The sequence below is a fragment of the Coregonus clupeaformis genome, chromosome 31 (assembly GCF_020615455.1).
Source record: "Coregonus clupeaformis isolate EN_2021a chromosome 31, ASM2061545v1, whole genome shotgun sequence".
Classification (NCBI taxonomy): domain Eukaryota; kingdom Metazoa; phylum Chordata; class Actinopteri; order Salmoniformes; family Salmonidae; genus Coregonus; species Coregonus clupeaformis.
The window spans coordinates 4,139,319-4,157,825 of NC_059222.1; the positions used below are offsets into that span (position 1 = coordinate 4,139,319).

Consider the following 18,507-nt stretch of genomic DNA (forward strand, 5'->3'; position numbering starts at 1 on the left):
ACACTTCAAACCCTACCTCTTTAAGGAATACCTGGAATAGTATCAAGTAATCCTTCTACCCCCCCCATTAAAAACAAAACAAAAAAAACAAGTGGTTGTCCCACTGGCTATCATAAGTTGAATGCACCAATTTGTAAGTCGCTCTGGATAAAAGTGTCTGCTAAATGATGTAAATGTACTTTGATGTTATTCTATCTGCAGAGTCGCGTGACTGTGTTAGCCATAGTTGGCTAGCTAGCAAGCAAGGGATAAGAACATTGCCAGCCTGCATAGCAATCAAACAAACAGAATGGACAACAAGTCTGCTTCTCTAGCAACCTAACCGATAGAACTAACAACCAGGTTTAGTGGAAGGATGAAATAGTATGAATTTACTTATCAAAATTAAAATCTCAATGAAAACAAGTAATTTTTACCAGTAAATCTGTGCTTGTTTTCATTTGGCAATCGTGGTATAAGCGGGATAAACGCCTCCGCTCTGTACATTATCTGGAACTAATAAACCCGGGCAGTACCAAGTCATCCATTATTTCCAGATAATGTAAAAAGCATCAGTGGTTATCCCTTCCATATTTTTTGTTAGGTTACAGCCTTATTCTAAAATGATTTAGTTTTTTTCGTCATCAATCTACACACAATACCCGATTTACATTTATATAAGTATTCAGACCCTTTACTTTGTAGAAGCACCTTTGGCAGCGATTAAAGCCTCAAGTCTTCTTGGGTATGACACTACAAGCTTGGCACACCTGTATTTGTGGAGTTTCTCCCATTCTTCTCTGCAGATCCTCTCAAGCTCTGTCAGGTTGAATGGGGAGCGTTGCTGCACAGCTATTTTCAGGTCTCACCAGAGATGTTCGATCGGGTTCAAGTCCGGGCTCTGGCTGGGCCACTCAAGGATATTCAGAGACTTGTCCCTAAGCCACACCTGCGTTGTCTTGGCTGTGTGCTTAGAGTCGTTGTCCTGTTGGAAGGTGAACCTTCACCCCAGTCTGAGGTCCTGAGTGCTCTGGAGCATGTTTTCATCAAGAATCTCTCTGTACTTTGCTCCGTTAATCTTTGTCTCGATCCTGACTAGTCTCCCAGTCCCTGCAGCTGAAATACATCCCCACAGCATGATGCTGCCACCACCATGCTTCACCGTAGTGATGGTGCCAGGTTTCCTCCAGATGTGACGTTTGGCTTTCAGGTCAAAGAGTTCAATCTTGGTTTCATCAGACCAGAGAATCTTGTTTCTCATGGTCTGAGAGTCTTTAGGTGCCTTTTGGCAAACTCCAGCGGCTGTCATGTGCCTTTTACTGAGGAGTGGCTTCCGTCTGGCCATTCTACCATAAAGGCCTGATTGGTGGAGTGCTGCAGAGATGGTTGTCCTTCTGGAAGTTCCTCCCATCTCCACAGAGGAACTCTATATAGCTCTGTCAGAGTGACCATCGGGTTCTTGGTCACCTCCCTGACCAAGGCCCTTCTCCCCCGATTGCTTAGTTTGGCCGGACGGCCAGCTGTAGGAAGAGTCTTGGTGGTTCCAAACATCTTCCATTTAAGAGTGATGGAGGCCACTGTGTTCTTGGGGACCTTTAATGCTGCAGAAATGTTTTGGTACCCTTCCCCAGATCTGTGCCTCAACACAATCCTGTCTCTGAGCTCTACGGACAATTCCTTCGACCTCATGGCTTGGTTTTTGCTCTGACATGCACTGTCAACTGTGGGACGTTATATAGACAGGTGTGTGCCTTTCCAAATCATGTCCAATCAATTTAATTTACCACAGGTGGACTCCAATCAAGTTTTAGAAACAACTCAAGAATGATCAATGGAAACAGTATGCACCTGAGCTCAATTTCGAGTCTCATAGCAAATGGTCTGAATACTTATGTAAATAAGGTATTTCTGTTTATTTGCAAACATTTCTATAAACCTGTTGACACTTTGATGGGGAAGAACAGTTCAACTAAGCTTAACAAACATTTATAACTTATTTTCTTCAAGAATCAATGGGTTCCTAGTGAAAGTCTGCACACCCTTGAACACTTTTCACATTTGAGATTGACTCCTTTACTGTCCAGCCACACCAGCTCAGGCTCAGGTTGCCATCCTCCAGATTCACATTTTGAGTATTTGGCGCATGGTGGTGGAAGGTGGAGACAGTCCATCAGAGAGGCTGAGCGTGGAAAGACAGATAATTAATGTTGTTTTACATTATACTAGTTATTATTAGTGTAATGTTAAAATGTATTGTAAACCAGAATGGATGCTCTGTAATTGTTGTTCAACAAATAATATGTTATTATGAGTGATAACGTTTGTGTCACATACATTTCTGGCTGTGAACAGTCTGAGTATTTGACGCATGGTGGTGGAAGGTGGAGACAGTCCGTCATAGAGGCTAAGGGTGGAGAGAGAGTCTGCTGGCAGGAAGACAAACAAGAAGACATATTGTGGAGCACATCACTTTACATGCGGTTCAAGTGAGGAATGGGATCAGCTGGAAACACTAATAATTCAACCTATATAATGTTGTTTTACATTATACTTAATAGTTAGTTTTCTTTTTTTATAGATTTGCTTTTCATGAAAGAAGACAGCAGCTGATTGACCCATTGACTGTATAGGGTCAACCAGTTTCGCAAAACTATTCATTGTTTTGTGGTCAACCGTTAGCTAGATCAAAATAATTTATATGGCTAGCTAACGTTACACAGAACCACCGGGACCATATTAGAAGAAAAGTGTATGTGTTTAGCTGCGTTTAGCGGCCATAGTACAGTACACATTAAATTAAATTAACCATTATCATCATTGAATCTTGGAGCGCTCTTTGCCATCTCCGCTCGAGACCAGTTGGGGTACTTTGTGACTCACTGGACATAGCTAGCTAGCGTAACTAACTGTGACTGTTAGTTAGCTAGCTATGTTAATCAGGTGCTTTCTTGCCTAGTCTTAGCTAGACTACAGGAATGTATTATTGTTAGTACACAATTATTGTCTAGGCTGTAAACTGCAGTGACGTAGGCTAATTTGAATAACCGCTCAAACGTCCTTTTGTGTTTCATGCCGAAATAAAGCCCTGATTATACAACCATTTGGATCAGTTATGGGTTTATTCTCGACAGTTTACAAGATCCAGAAAATTACATTAGGCCACTCATATGGTGTATTTTGTGAGGGTGTATTGGCGTTTACAGATAGGCTATAGCCTATTTTTCTACTGTAGTCCTATGCCACTGAGATGTGCAGTCTGTCGTGGATCATGTATCCCAAGTCATCCTATAATTAACGTGGCCACCAGTATATGCCTAAAAATCGCTAATGCCATTATAATAAGCCAGGATTGGGTGAAGGACTGAAATTAATAGAATTAGTGTGAGTGGGGTTCCAAAAAAGATCTGTATAAAAAATCAAATTAATTTATAGCATAGATTCTCAAGGGTCCTTCTCCATCTAATAGCCTAATGGGCCGAATGGATCTTGCAAATGACCTAGCAAATTCGAGGTGAAATTATTACATTAATTAGTTTTTCTTCCATCACCTGCCGAATAAAAACCTCATATGGCCCTACTTCTGCAAAAGTGAATCGGGACAGATATGCTGAAGTGGACTCGGCCCGAGTTCCATTAGCCGGAACCCAGAGTAATATGATTCTACCGGACTCGCGAAGAGCTCGGCCCGTATGAAGCCCCCGAATCCGAGTCGATGCCGAGTCCCCCGAGTCTCAAACAGAATAGGCCCGAACCCACGGTGTTGACTGGGTATTGTATGGGACACTTTTTTAAATGTTCCTTCAGAGGTCATGCAATTCAATAACCATCTTTAAAATAAACAAACAAAACAAACAAAATATATATATATATATATATATATGTATATTATATTAACAAAGGAAATAGAAGAAATAACAGTACAGATGGATAGCAATAAAACTGTACCATAGAGGCACAGAATAAGTTAGAGGAAAAACAAAAATAAATGGAGGAACTTACTTTGGAACGATCAAGTATAATATATCATACAAAATAAAGTGAATTGGATGAAAAATGGTGAGAAATGCACCAAATTATTTTTGAATCTTCAACATAGAAATGCTTCAAAAAATTATTTACAGATACTTGTTACAAATGACGGAGTAATCCATGATTCACAAAATGATATTTTGAAAGAGGAAGCAAAGTACTTTAAGCATATGTTCTCTTTTCAGTCTCCATTTCCACTAACTGAAGTTAACTGTAAGGAAATCGTTCCTAATAATGTTGTAAAATTAACAGCTTTACAGAAAGACTTGTGTGAGGGCCAAGTTGCAGAGGTGGAACTTATTGATAGAATTAAAGCCCTTTAGGCCAGGGAAAACTCCAGGTGGTAAGTATAAAGATCCAGTCTATCTAAAAACAACTTGAGGCCCCTTACACTTCAGTGTTTATGATGGAAAAATCCTAGCAAAATGCATAGTGCATAGAATTAAAAAGGTGTTGTCGGATATTATTCATCCTGATCATACAAGTTTTTTTTTTACACGGACAATACATTGGAGATAAAAAGTACTTGAAACAATAGAACACTATGACAAATCTAGGAAACCAGGTCTGGTATTCATAGCAGATTTTGAAAAGGCTTTTGATAAAGTATGACTAGAATTTATATATACAGTAAATGCCTGGACTAATTTAAGATAATATTTTATACAATGGGTTAAAGTTATGTATAGTAACCGCAGGTGTAAAATAATAAATACTGGCTACTTCTAAGAAAGTATTAAAATGTCGAGGAGTAAAACAAGGTTGTCCACTGTTGGCATATCGATGTATTATGGCCATCAAAAAATGTTAGCTCTTAAAATCAAATCCAACAATACCATAGAGGGGCTTAAAAACAAAGGTGTCGTTGTACGCTGACGACTCAAGTTTCCTCTTAAATCCGCAATCTGGATTCCTGCACACCCTCATAGAGGATCTAGATAATTTTTCTAACCTCTCTGGATTACAACCGATAAGTGTACAATATTACGTATTGGATAACTAAAAAATACTTTTACATTACCGTGTAATTTACCAATAAATGGGTCTGATGGTGAAGTGGACATACTCTGTATTCTTATCTCTAACGAAATAAAGGAACTTACTAAAACAAATTTAAACAGAAAGTTAGCAAAACTAGATAAGATCTTGCTACTATGGAAAGGTAAATACCTGTCTATTTGTGGAAAAATCACCCTGATTAATTAATTAGTCATATCCCAGTTTACCTATTTACTTATGGTCCTGCCTATGATGAACGATTTGTCTTATAAATTATTTCTGAAAAAAATATTTCACTTTATTTGGAACGGCAAGCCAGATGAAATTAAACTTGCTTATTTATATCATGAATATGAGTTCGGGGGGCTAAAATTATTAAATATGAAAGCATTAAAACTCACTAAAAGCATCAGTCATACAAAATTTATAAAAAGTTATACTTAAACCCGAACTGGTTCTCCAGTAGATTAGTAAGATTGGCTCACCTCTCTGAAACCAACTTCAGCACAAGAACTGTTTGTCGGGAGCTTCATGAAATGGGTTTCCATGGCCGAGCAGCCGCACACAGGCCTAAGATTACCATGCTCAATGCCAAGCGTCGGCTGGAGTGGTGTAAAGCTTGCCGCCATTGGACTCTGGAGCAGTGGAAACGTGTTCTCTGTAGTGATGAATCACGCTTTACCGTCTGGGTTTGGCAGATGCAAGGAGAACGCTACCTGCCCCAATGCATAGTGCCAACTGTAAAGTTTGATGGAGGAGGAATAATGATTTGGGGCTGTTTTTCATGGTTCGGGCTAGGCCCCTTAGTTCCAGTCAAGGGAAATCTTAACGCTACAGCATACAATGACATTCTAGACAATTCTGTGCTTCCAACTTTGTGGCAACAGTTTGGGGAAGGCCCTTTCCTGTTTCAGCATGACAATGGCCCCGTGCACAAAGTGAGGTCCATACAGAAATGGTTTGTCGAGATCGGTGTGGAAGAACTTGACTGGCCTGCACAGAGCCCTGACCTGAACCCCATTGAACGCCTTTGGGACCTCACTAATGTTCTTGTGGCTGTTCCAACATCTAGTGGAAAGCCTTCCCAGAATAGTGGAGACTCTTATAGCAGCAAAGGGAGACCAACTCTATATTAATGCCCATGATTTTGGAATGAGATGTTCAACGAGCAGGTGTCCACATACTTTTGGTCATGTAGTGGATATATTTTTTCATAAGCTCAATGTGAATGCAAGAGGCAGGTTGGAATGTCTGACTGAAATACGAGACAAATAAATATTTTTCTTTAAATGAGTGGTGTTTGAATTTGTTGATAAAATGCGGGACATGATTGTTTGGTTGCAGAACCAAGGGCCAAAATGCGGGACTGTCCCGCACAATCCGGGACATGTGGTCACCCTAGCTATGACACAGTGGTTTGGACAGGAATTTGTTTGTTGGTGCAATTTTCAGGCAACAATTGAGACCCCTTGTTTGGATTTGGAAATACAACAGTTGTATTGGAATGGGGCAGCGCTCGTGGGCTGTGACCATGTGGGTGTTTGAGTGAGAGACAGAAGAGAACCAATTAGTAAAAAAGCATATCTGCCTTCATTATCAATGAATCGTGCCTACAACATCAAGGAGCCTTTCCAGACTCTGAAGTCAGGAATACTTAAAGTTTGTTGTCCATCAGACTAGGAGGCGGGGGGACAGGAGTAGATATGAACACATGAAAAAGCCATTCATGTGTTCTACGAACTTTAAGCCGATCATGCTGATGACTTGATTGTTGATGTTTACTGTGTTGGGTAAACTTGGTGTCTAATTGTTAGAGTCTTGAATTTGAATCCTTATGTAAGCCTCTTGAAGGGAGCACAAACATGTTTTGTTCATACTTCTCTCTAACCTGTCTCTCTCTCCATCCCCGTTCCTCTACTCTCCCACACACTTTCTTTCATACTCTCACACACACACACCCCTGTTCTCTCGACTGGACGTGAACCCTTATTATTACTGTATTCGCCCTCCTACATTTTTACGCTCCCTTCCTCGACTGCAAGACAAATATTTTTGGACTGGTGCAATGGCTCACTTGAATGTTTTATGCATGTTTGTTTATTCCAGGTTCCTGATTAGTCAGACAGTCAGTCACAGGGAAATAGCAGCAAAGCCCTGCTGATAAGGCATCTGCCTAGCACTGGGGTCTCATGGGAACTGTAAAATGAGTGTTTCATCGACTGTGAGCCGAAAAATCAGGTTGAAGGAGGGCTTAAACCCGCCCATAAATTATGAGCCCAATGTTTGGTTTGTTTCTCTCCGGCACTGCTGGTGGGAGACCCGGGGATGTAGCGCCTCCCTGCCTCCCTCCCCCTCTCTCTCCTCCCTCCCCTCTCTCTGTTCCCCGGGGTGTCTGTGGCAGCTCTTCTCTCCTCCGCACAGCGTGTTGTGCATTGCCTGCTTGTCTCCAGGATCTCTGCCTCCTCTCTCTTTCTCTCTCTTGCTCTTAGATTTGACAGTGATAGGGAAGGCAGTGTGGTCTCTGTCTCGCTTTCACACGCACACACTTACACGGGTGTACGCATGCACGCAGTGTGTCGTAGAAGGGATAGGGCAGTTGTTTGTCAGTCTGGAGTCCTGCAGACAGTGGAAGGGAGGAAAGCGCTGGTTGTGAGCTGCGGAACCCACATTGCTCACAGCGGAGTGAGCAAATCTCTCTCTCCCAGTCTGCAGCCTTCAACAACAGCAGCCGCATCAGTTTTCAGAGCAGCACTTTCCCCCTCCCTTCTTCCTCTTGCTCTTTATCTCTCTCCCTTTCTGTCGCTCGCACTCCTGCTCTCAACACTGCCGCCAATGTAGAGTTCTGAGGCAGCAAGCAAGTAGCCAAGGCTTTCACATTTTTCTACCACAATGACAAGCAGTGGACAGACAGCTGGAGAAAGACGGACAATCCGGGAGATCTGAGGGGAAAGGTATTTGATGGGCATCAGTTGGATTTAACCCCCCCTCCCCCCCTCTCATCCGTCCTGCCAGCCTCATCCCGACAAATCCTCTCCCTCACTCTCGCTCTCTATCTGGCTCTCTTCATGTAAGATTACCATCGGCCACTCCTGCTAAAGCACCGCTGCACAGTCCTGGGCATAGAGTGAGGGGAAGCGGAGGCTGACCCAAAACAGGGAAGAAGACTGCAGAGGAAGCCCCTGGACTGGAGCATTAAAAAATAAAAAATAAAATAAATAAATAGGACGTGGATCAGAGTGCCATTGAGAGGCAGCGGGTTGGAGCTGCAGAGGAGGGTTGCTGCCTTTCCTGGCTTGTTTCTCATTGACAGACACAAACGGGATGTACAGCTCTGGTCTGAAAATTGCCACACCATGGATCGATACCCTCCTGCCTGCCTTTTTCTTCTGCATTTTTTCTCACGGGAGAGTAAAGCATCTTGGGATTTACCGTCATTTCATTTCCACCTAACTACAGCAAGGCTTGCCCCGCCGTTCAGCACTCTCACCTACCCGTGTCCAACCTGTGTGTGTGTATGTGTGTGTCTGTGTTTGTTTGTGTGTGTACTTAGCTAGCTCAGCGCCAGAGGGAGTGTATATTTGCTTACATGTGCATCCGTATGAGCTGCTTGGCTTGTAATTACTTGTACATGTCTGTGGGTGCTCTCTTGTGTCCATTTGTGTGTGGGTATAAATGTAGGAATTTTGTGTGGGTGAATTGGTAAGATGCCCAGTATTGGTTCCGTGCCCCATCCCCTCGCTGACCTTTGACAGCATCAGCAGGATGAGTGAGCGCTCGGGAGCGAGCACTCTGGGGGCCATGACCCTGGAGGAACCCAGGGGCGAACAGGCCTCCCCTGAGGCCCCGGGGCCTCTTCGCTGTGGGCCCTGTGCGGTGTGGCACCGCCAGCAGACCTGGCTGTGTGCAGTGCCATTGGTGATGGGCTTCGTGGGCCTGGGCCTCAGTCTCATGCTACTCAAATGGATTGTAGTGGGCTCCGTTCAAGACTATGTGCCCACGGACCTAGTGGATGCCAAGGGCATAGGGCAGGACCCCATCTTTCTCTCTGAACCCAGCGCTCCACCCAAGCAACCAGACACTATGACCACGACTATGAAGACCACCACCACAGCGGTGGTCTCCACCACCCCTCTAGCAGCCAACGGCACGGTCCCAGCCCCGAGAACTCAATTTGGTCTGCCCTCCAACCACTCGGCCCCACACCTCCACAACCGGGTCGGCAGTGGCACCCGCACCACACGACTTCCCCCGCCCGGGGTTAAAGAAGTGACGCCGCACAGCACCACGGTACGGCGGGTAGGCGGCACAGCCAACGGTCGGAAGGATAAGGACCCCCCGAACTCGCGATCCGGTCCAACCTTCACAACCACCAAAGCCACTAGCACAACCGCTATCGCCAACACGACAACCAAGGCGCTACCACCAACTTTTCCACCATCTCCCCCAGCCAAGCCCACCGGGCACTGGGACCCTGGACGCTCTGAGAAAGGTCCCGCCACACGCCCACACCACCGCTTCAGAACACGTAAGTCTGCTTTTCTAAAAGGGAGGGTTTGTTTGTGTCTGTGTGTGCAAATGATATAGAGTGTTTCACAAGAGCTCTAACGTTTGTTCTGTCTGGCTGATTGCATTGGAGAGCTGGTGGAGCTGGTGCCCAATCAAATCAAATCAAATGTATTTGTCACATGCGTGTAGACCTTACCGTGAAATGCTTACTTTCAAGCCCTTAACCAACAATGCAGTTCAAGAAATAGAGTTTAGAAAATATTTAGAGAACAGTCTATGACTTAGGTGACTGGAGTCTTTGACACATTTTTGCAGTCTCCTGAGGGGGAAAAGGTATTGTCGTGCTCTCTTCACGGCTGTCTTGGTGTGTTTGGACCATGATAATTTGTTGGTGATGTGGACACCAAGGAAATTGAAAATCTTGACCCACTCCACTACAGCCCCGTCGATGTGAATAGGGGCGTGTTTGGCCCTCCTTTTCATGTAGTCCACGATCAGCTCCTTTGTCTTGCTTACGTTGAGGGAGAGGTTGTTGTCCTGCCACTACACTGCCAGGTCTCTGACCTCCTCCCTATAGGCTGTCTCATCGTTGTCGGTGATCAGGCCTACAACTGTTGTGTGATCAGCAAACTTAATGATGGTGTTGGAGTCGTGCTTGTCCATGCAGTCGTGGGTGAACAGGGAGTAAAGGAGGGGACTAAGCACGCACCCCTGAAGGGCCCGCGTGTTGAGGATCAGCGTGGCAGATGTGTTGTTGCCTACCCTTACCACCTGGGGGCGGCCCGTCAAGAAGTCCAGGATCCAGTTGCAGAGGGAGGTGTTTAGTCCCAGGGTCTACACTATGGTGTTGAACGCTGAGCTGTAGTCAATGAACAGCATTCTCACGTACGTGTTCCTTTTGTCCAGGTGGGAAAGGGCAGCGTGGGGTGCGATTGAGATTGCATAATCTGTGGATCTGTTGGGGCGGAAAGCGAATTGGAGTGGGTCTAGGGTTTCCGGGATGATGGTGTTGATGTGAGCCATTACCAGCCTTTCAAAGCACTTCATGGCTACCGACATGAGTGCTACGGGGCGGTAGTTATTTAGGCAGGTTACCTTCGCTTTCTTGGGCACAGGGACTATGGTGGTCTGCTTGAAACATGTAGGTATTACAAACTCGGTCAGGGAGAGGTTGAAAATGTCAGTGAAGACACTTTCCAGTTGGTCTGCGCATGCTCTGAGTACACGTTCTGGTAATCTGTCAGGCCCCGCGGCCTTGTGAATGTTGACATGGTTTAAAGGTCTTGCTCACATCAGCTACGGAGAGCGTGATCACACGCATTAAAGTCCTCAGCCACTAGGGGCACCGCTTTTGGATGAGCATTTTCTTGTTTGCTTATGGCCTTATACAGCTTGTTGAGTGCGGTCTTAGTGCCAGCATCGGTTCGTGGTGGTAAATAGACGGCTATGAAAAATATAGATGAAAACTCTCTTGGTAGATAGTGTGGTCTACAGCTTATCATGAGGTACTCTACCTCAGGTGAGCAATACTTCGAGACTTCCTTAATATAAGACATCGCGCACCAGCTGTTATTGAGAAATAGACTCATACCCCCACCCCTCATCTTGCCAGACGTAGCTGTTCTGTCCTGCCAATGCACGGAAAACCAAGCCAACTGTATATTATCCGTGTCGTCGTTCAGCCACGACTCGGTGGAACATAAGATATTACAGTTTTTAATGTCCGTTGGTAGGATAGTCTCGAACGGAGATCATACAGTTTATTCTCCAGTGATTTCACGTTGGCCAATAGAACAGATGGTAGAGGCGGGTTACCCACTCGCCGACAAATTCTCACACGGCACCCCGATCTCCGACCCCTGTATTTCCGTATTTTCTTCACGCGAATGACTGGGATTTGGGTCTGGTCTCGGAGAAGCAGTATATCCTTTGCGTCGGACTCGTTCAGTTCAAGGTGAGTAATCGCTGTTCTGATATCCAGAAGCTCTTTCGGCATAAGAGACGGTAGCTGCAACATTATGTCGAAAATAAGTTACAAACAATAGGAAATATACACAAAATAGCACAGTTGGTTAGGACCATACATTAATGTATTGCTGCTGCTGAAGAAACCCCCCCTCAAAAGGCTACCTTGTATAAACCATAGTCTAAATATGTATAAAGATGAGTTCCTCTAACGTCATGAAAGGAGGCACTCGTGTAACACAATGGCATTCACACTGTGGCTGAATAGTAATCTGAGAGCACTTGAATTCCTTCCCCTGACCTTTACCTTTGACTTGTACATTAACCTTTTACTGCAGTGGGCTAAATCAGGGTCACAAAGTGTTTCTTGGTAGTCTTAAACAAAGCTACTTTGAAACGAAAGTATATACATCACATACATGGTTATGGTCTTTAAAAAAAAGAACACACCTGTACCATGTCAGATATAGAGTGGAAATGTATTCAATTTTGAGTTTGCATCACAATATTACACTTTATATACAGCACCAGTCAAAAGTTTTAGAACACCTACTCATTCAAGGGTTTTTCTTAATTTTCTACTATTTTCTACGTTGTATAATAATAGTGAAGACATCAAAACTATGAAATAACACATATGGAATCATGAAGTAACCAAAAAAGTGTTAAACAAATCAAAATATATTTTATATTTGAGATTCTTCAAATAGCCACCCTTTGCCTTGATGACAGCACTTATTGGCTGCTTTTCTTTCATTCTTCTGTCCGACTCATCCCAAAACATCTCATTTGGGTTGAGGTCGGGGGATTGTGGAGGCCAGGTCATCTGATGCAGCAATCCATCACTCTCCTTTTTTTTTTTTTAGGGGGTAGATCAGCTTTAATATTTCAGATAGATGGTAATTTCCATCAATGTAATTGTCTGCATCACTTCCAATCCCCCATGTTTTTTTTCTCGCATATATATATATATATATATATATATATATATATATATATATATAGAGAGAGAGAGAGAGAGAGAGAGAGAGAGTGGGGAGAACAAGTATTTGATACACTGCCGATTTTGCAGGTTTTCCTACTTACAAAGCATGTAGAGGTCTGTAATTTTTATCATAGGTACACTTCAACTGTGAGAGATGGAATCTAAAACAAAAATCCAGAAAATCACAATGTATGATTTTTAAGTAATTAATTAGCATTTTATTGCATGACATAAGTATTTGATACATCAGAAAAGCAGAACTTAATATTTGGTACAGAAACCTTTGTTTGCAATTACAGAGATCATACGTTTCCTGTAGGTCTTGACCAGGTTTGCACACCCTGCAGCAGGGATTTTGGCCCACTCCTCTGTACAGACCTTCTCCAGATCCTTCAGGTTTCGGGGCTGTCGCTGGGCAATACAGACTTTCAGCTCCCTCCAAAGATTTTCTATTGGGTTCAGGTCTGGAGACTGGCTAGGCCACTCCAGGACCTTGAGATGCTTCTTACGGAGCCACTCCTTAGTTGCCCTGGCTGTGTGTTTTGGGTCATAGTCATGCTGGAAGACCCAGCCACGACCCATCTTCAATGTTCTTACTGAGGGAAGAGGGTTGTTGGCCAAGATCTCGCGATACATGGCCCCATCCATCCTCCCCTCAATATGGTGCAGTCGTCCTGTCCCCTTTGCAGAAAAGCATCCTCAAAGAATGATGTTTCCACATCCATGCTTCACGGTTGGGATGGTGTTCTTGGGGTGGTATTCATCCTTCTTCTTCCTCCAAACACGGCGAGTGGAGTTTGGACCAAAAAGCTATATTTTTGTCTCATCAGACCATTCTTCCTCTGGATCATCCAGATGGTCATTGGCAAACTTCAGACGGGCCTGGACATGCGCTGGCTTGAGCAGGGGGACCTTGCGTGCGCTGCAGGATTTTAATCCATGACGGTGTAGTGTGTTACTAATGGTTTTCTTTGAGACTGTGGTCCCAGCTCTCTTCAGGTCATTGACCAGGTCCTGCCGTGTAGTTCTGGGCTGATCCCTCACCTTCCTCATGATCATTGATGCCCCACGAGGTGAGATCTTGCATGGAGTTCCAGACCGAGGGTGATTGACCGTCATCTTGAACTTCCTCCATTTTCTAATAATTGCGCCAACAGTTGTTGCCTTCTCACCAAGCTGCTTGCCTATTGTCCTTTAGCCCATCCCAGCCTTGTGCAGGTCTACAATTTTATCCCTGATGTCCTTGCTCTCTGGTCTTGGCCATTGTGGAGAGGTTGGAGTCTGTTTGATTGAGTGTGTGGACAGGTGTCTTTTATACAGGTAACGAGTTCAAACAGGTGCAGTTAACACAGGTAATGAGTGGAGAACAGGAGGGCTTCTTAAAGAAAAACTAACAGGTCTGTGAGAGCCGGAATTCTTACTGGTTGGTAGGTGATCAAATACTTATGTCATGCAATAAAATGCAAATTAATTATTAAAAAATCATACAATGTGATTTTCTTGATTTTTGTTTTAGATTCCGTCTCTCACAGTTGAAGAGTACCTATGATAAAAATTACAGACCACTACATGCTTTGTAAGTAGGAAAACCTGCAAAATCGGCAGTGTATCAAATACTTGTTCTCCCCACATGCAATTATATGATGGTCCGACCGCATTCTGTCCCCTATCAACACTTTTTTAACTTTTGGTGCCAATGAGAATGACATAAGAAAGAATTCAAGACGACTAGCTTGATTGAGTCTCCGCCATGTATATCTCACTAAATCAGGATATTTAAGCCTCCATATACAGTGAGGGAAAAAAGTATTTGATCCCCTGCTGATTTTGTAAGTTTGCCCACTGACAAAGAAATGATCAGTCTATAATTTTAATGGTAGGTTTATTTGAACAGTGAGAGACAGAATAACAACAACAAAAATCCAGAAAAACGCATGTTAAAAATGTTATAAATTGATTTGCATTTTAATGAGGGAAATAAGTATTTGACCCCCTCTCAATCAGAAACATTTCTGGCTCCCAGGTGTCTTTTATACAGGTAACGAGCTGAGATTAGGAGCACACTCTTAAAGGGAGTGCTCCTAATCTCAGCTTGTTACCTGTATAAAAGACACCTGTCCACAGAAGCAATCAATCAATCAGATTCCAAACTCTCCACCATGGCCAAGACCAAAGAGCTCTCCAAGGATGTCAGGGACAAGATTGTAGACCTACAAAAGGCTGGAATGGGCTACAAGACCATCGCCAAGCAGCTTGGTGAGAAGGTGACAACAGTTGTTGCGATTATTCGCAAATGGAAGAAACACAAAAGAACTGTCAATCTCCCTCGGCCTGGGGCTCCATGCAAGATCTCACCTCGTGGAGTTGCAATGATCATGAGAACGGTGAGGAATCAGCCCAGAACTACACGGGAGGATCTTGTCAATGATCTCAAGGCAGCTGGTTCCATAGTCACCAAGAAAACAATTGGAAACACACTACGCCGTGAAGGACTGAAATCCTGCAGCGCCCGCAAGGTCCCACTGCTCAACAAAGCACATATACATGCCCGTCTGAAGTTTGCCAATGAACATCTGAATGATTCAGAGGAGAACTGGGTGAAAGTGTTGTGGTCAGATGAGACCAAAATGGAGCTCTTTGGCATCAACTCAACTCGCCGTGTTTGGAGGAGGAGGAATGCTGCATGTGACCCCAAGAACACCATCCCCAACGTCAAACATGGAGGTGGAAACATAATGCTTTGGGGGTGTTTTTCTGCTAAGGGGACAGGACAACTTCACCGCATCAAAGGGACGATGGACGGGGCCATGTACCGTCAAATCTTGGGTGAGAACCTCCTTCCCTCAGCCAGGGCATTGAAAATGGGTCGTGGATGGGTATTCCAGCATGACAATGACCCAATACACACGGCCAAGGCAACAAAGGAGTGGCTCAAGAAGAAGCACATTAAGGTCCTAGAGTGGCCTAGCCAGTCTCCAGACCTTAATCCCATAGAAAATCTGTGGAGGGAGCTGAAGGTTCGAGTTGCCAAACGTCAGCCTCGAAACCTTAATGACTTGGAGAAGATCTGCAAAGAGGAGTGGGACAAAATCCCTCCTGAGATGTGTGCAAACCTGGTGGCCAACTACAAGAAACATCTGACCTCTGTGATTGCCACCAAGTACTAAGTCATGTTTTGCAGAGGGTTCAAATACTTATTTCCTTCATTAAAATGCAAATCAATTTATAACATTTTTGACATTCGTTTTTCTGGATTTTTTTGTTGTTATTCTGTCTCTCACTGTTCAAATAAACCTACCATTAAAATTATAGACTGATCATTTCTTTGTCTGTGGGCAAACGTACAAAATCAGCAGGGGATCAAATACTTTTTTCCCTCACTGTATCTACTAGTTCTAATGTATCCATGACATTCTCAATTTCCTTAAGAGCATGAGGGTGATTGTTTGTAGTGTGATTTCCTTTACTCTCCTTCTTGGTAAAATAGCCCTTACACAGCCTGGAGGTGTGTTGGGTCATTGTCCTATTGAAAAACAAGTAGTCCCACTAAGCCCAAACCAGATGGGATGGCATATCTCTGCAGAATGCTGTGGTAGCCATGCTGGTTAAGTGTGCCTTGAATTCTAAATAAATCACAGACAGTGTCACCAGCAAAGCAGCCCTACACCATAACACCTCCTCCTCCATGCTTTATGGTGGGAAATACACATGCTGAGATCATCAGTTCACCCACACCGCGTCTCAAAAATCTCAAATTTGGACTCCAGACCAAAGGACACATTTCCACCGATCCATTGCTCGTGTTTCTTGGCCCAAGCAGGTCATTCCTTATTATTGGTTTCCTTTATTAGTGGTTTCTTTGCAGCAATTCAACCATGAACGCCTGATTCACACAGTCCCCTCTGAACAGTTGATGTGGAGATGTGTCTGTTACTTGAACTCTGTGAAGCATTTATTTGGGCTGCAATTTCTGAGGCTGGTAACTCTAATGAACATCCTCTGCAGCAGAGGTAACTCTGGGTCTTCCATTCCTGCGGCGGTCCTCATGAGAGCCAGTTTCATCATAGCGCTTGGTGGTTTTTGCGACTGCACTTGAATAAACCTTCAAAGTTCTTGAAATGTTTTGTATTGACTGACTTTCATGTCTTAAAGTAATGATGGACTGTCGTTTCTCTTTGCTTATTTGAGCTGTTCTTGCCATAATATTTACGTAGTCTTTTACCAAATAGGGTTATCTTCTGTAAACCCCCTTACCTTGTCACAACACGAATGATTGGCTCAAACGCATTAATTCCACAAATTAACTTTTAACAAGGCCCACCTGTAAATTGAAATGCATTCCAGGTGACTACCTCATGAAGCTGGTTGAGAGAATGCAAAGAGTGTGCAAAGCTGTCATCAAGGCAAAGGGTGGCTATTTGAAGAATCTCAAATATAAAATATATTTTGATTTGTTGAAATCTTTTTTGGTTACTACATGATTCCATATGTGTTATTTCATTGTTTTGATGTCTTCACTATTATTCTACAATGTAGAAAATAGTAAAAAATAAAGAAAAACTCTTGAATGAGTTGGTGTTCTAAAACTTTTGACCTGTAGTGTATTTCACTGGCTGCATTCCAAATGGCACCCTATTCCCTCTATAGTTCACTTCTTGTGACAAAAGTAGTGCACAATAGGGAATAGGGTGCCATTTCGGACGTATTCACTGAAACCTCACATGGTTCCATTCTTCATCTGTTCTTTTCCTCTTTCCCCCTCCGTCTTGGTGAAGGTCGCTCATTCTCTCCACATCATTGTCTTATACCTCAATTTATTTACTCCTGTCTATTTCTGTCGCTCTTTCTCCTTCACTTTCTATCTTTGAATCTTTTCAATTAGATCTCTTTAATCGTAGAAATACTGCATTACGCATGCAAGCACACACAGATGTAAGCTCACATTTACACACGCACACACACTGTGACTTACGTTTTTTCTCAGCCTTGATTCTCTTTTGCCAAAGTGTCTAGCAAGGCTTTTTGTACAGAGCATCATTGGCCCTATTTAAGAAACCAAGGAGTGGATGTAGCACTGCAAGTGTGTGTGGGAGACAGTAAGACATTGTATCTGAAAGTCGTTGGCCATAAGCCCGCTTCTCTGATAAGTGTAGTAGGGGATTGGGGGACTCTTCCTTCACTGAAACATCATTGAAATCCCACGGACACCTTACAGTGTGAAGTCCTCTGTAGCTTCACACTGTGGTCCTCTGTAGCTCAGCTGGTAGAGCACAGCGCTTGTAATGCTAAGGTAGTGGGTTCGATCCCCGGGACCACCCATACACAAAATAAAAATGTATGCACGCATGACTGTAAGTCGCTTTGGATAAAAGCATCTGCTAAATGGCATATTATTTATTTATTATAAGTCAAAAGCCAGCATTCTGGAGTGGAATTTTCCCAGGTAGGAGAGCACATATATGGAACGACAGATGGCGGTGACACAAGAAACGAATAAACACAAACAAGGAGTTCACACAGGAGAATCTGGATGTCACACTGAAATAGTCTGACTTTATGTTTTCTGACACGTTAGCCCTGTGCTTTTCATGTTCCCAGCTGTTCATGTATCCCTGATTGGGCAGTGGACCGTGTAGGGAGGTTAAAAAATAAATAAATCCTGTTTATTTCTCTACACACAGTAAATTAAGGATAGTTGAAATCACAGTGTGAAAAAAAAAAAGGTTATATTGACTCTACTGGGAGTTCTCTTAATCCTCAAGAGTAGGGGTGTCAAACTCATTCCATGGAGGGCCTAGTGTCTGTTGTTGTTTTTTCCCCCCTTTCAATTAATACCTAGACAAACAGGTGAGGGGAGTTCCTTACTAATTAGCGTCCTTAATTGATCAATCAAGTACAAGGGAGGAGCGGAAACCCGCAGACACTCGGCCCTCCATGGAATGAGTTTGACACGTGCTCAAGAGAGTGATACGCTTCCTGGACTTATTGTTAATAACGGTAGTTGATTGGGACAGAGTACTTTTAACTCCATTAAGAGTAACCAG

At 43.6% G+C, this 18,507-nt stretch overlaps 1 protein-coding gene across 1 annotated transcript in view; it reads left to right on the top strand.

Annotated features, from left to right (window-relative positions):
* Window positions 1–7,478: 7,478 nt before the first annotated feature.
* LOC121547935 (pro-neuregulin-3, membrane-bound isoform-like) overlaps window positions 7,479–18,507 on the top strand; it is a 472,942-nt gene continuing 461,913 nt past the window's right edge. The window contains exon 1 of the mRNA XM_041859343.2: window positions 7,479–9,532. Coding sequence (XP_041715277.2) covers window positions 8,770–9,532 — 763 coding nt within the window. The 5' untranslated portion in view covers window positions 7,479–8,769. The remainder of the gene's footprint in view (window positions 9,533–18,507) is intronic.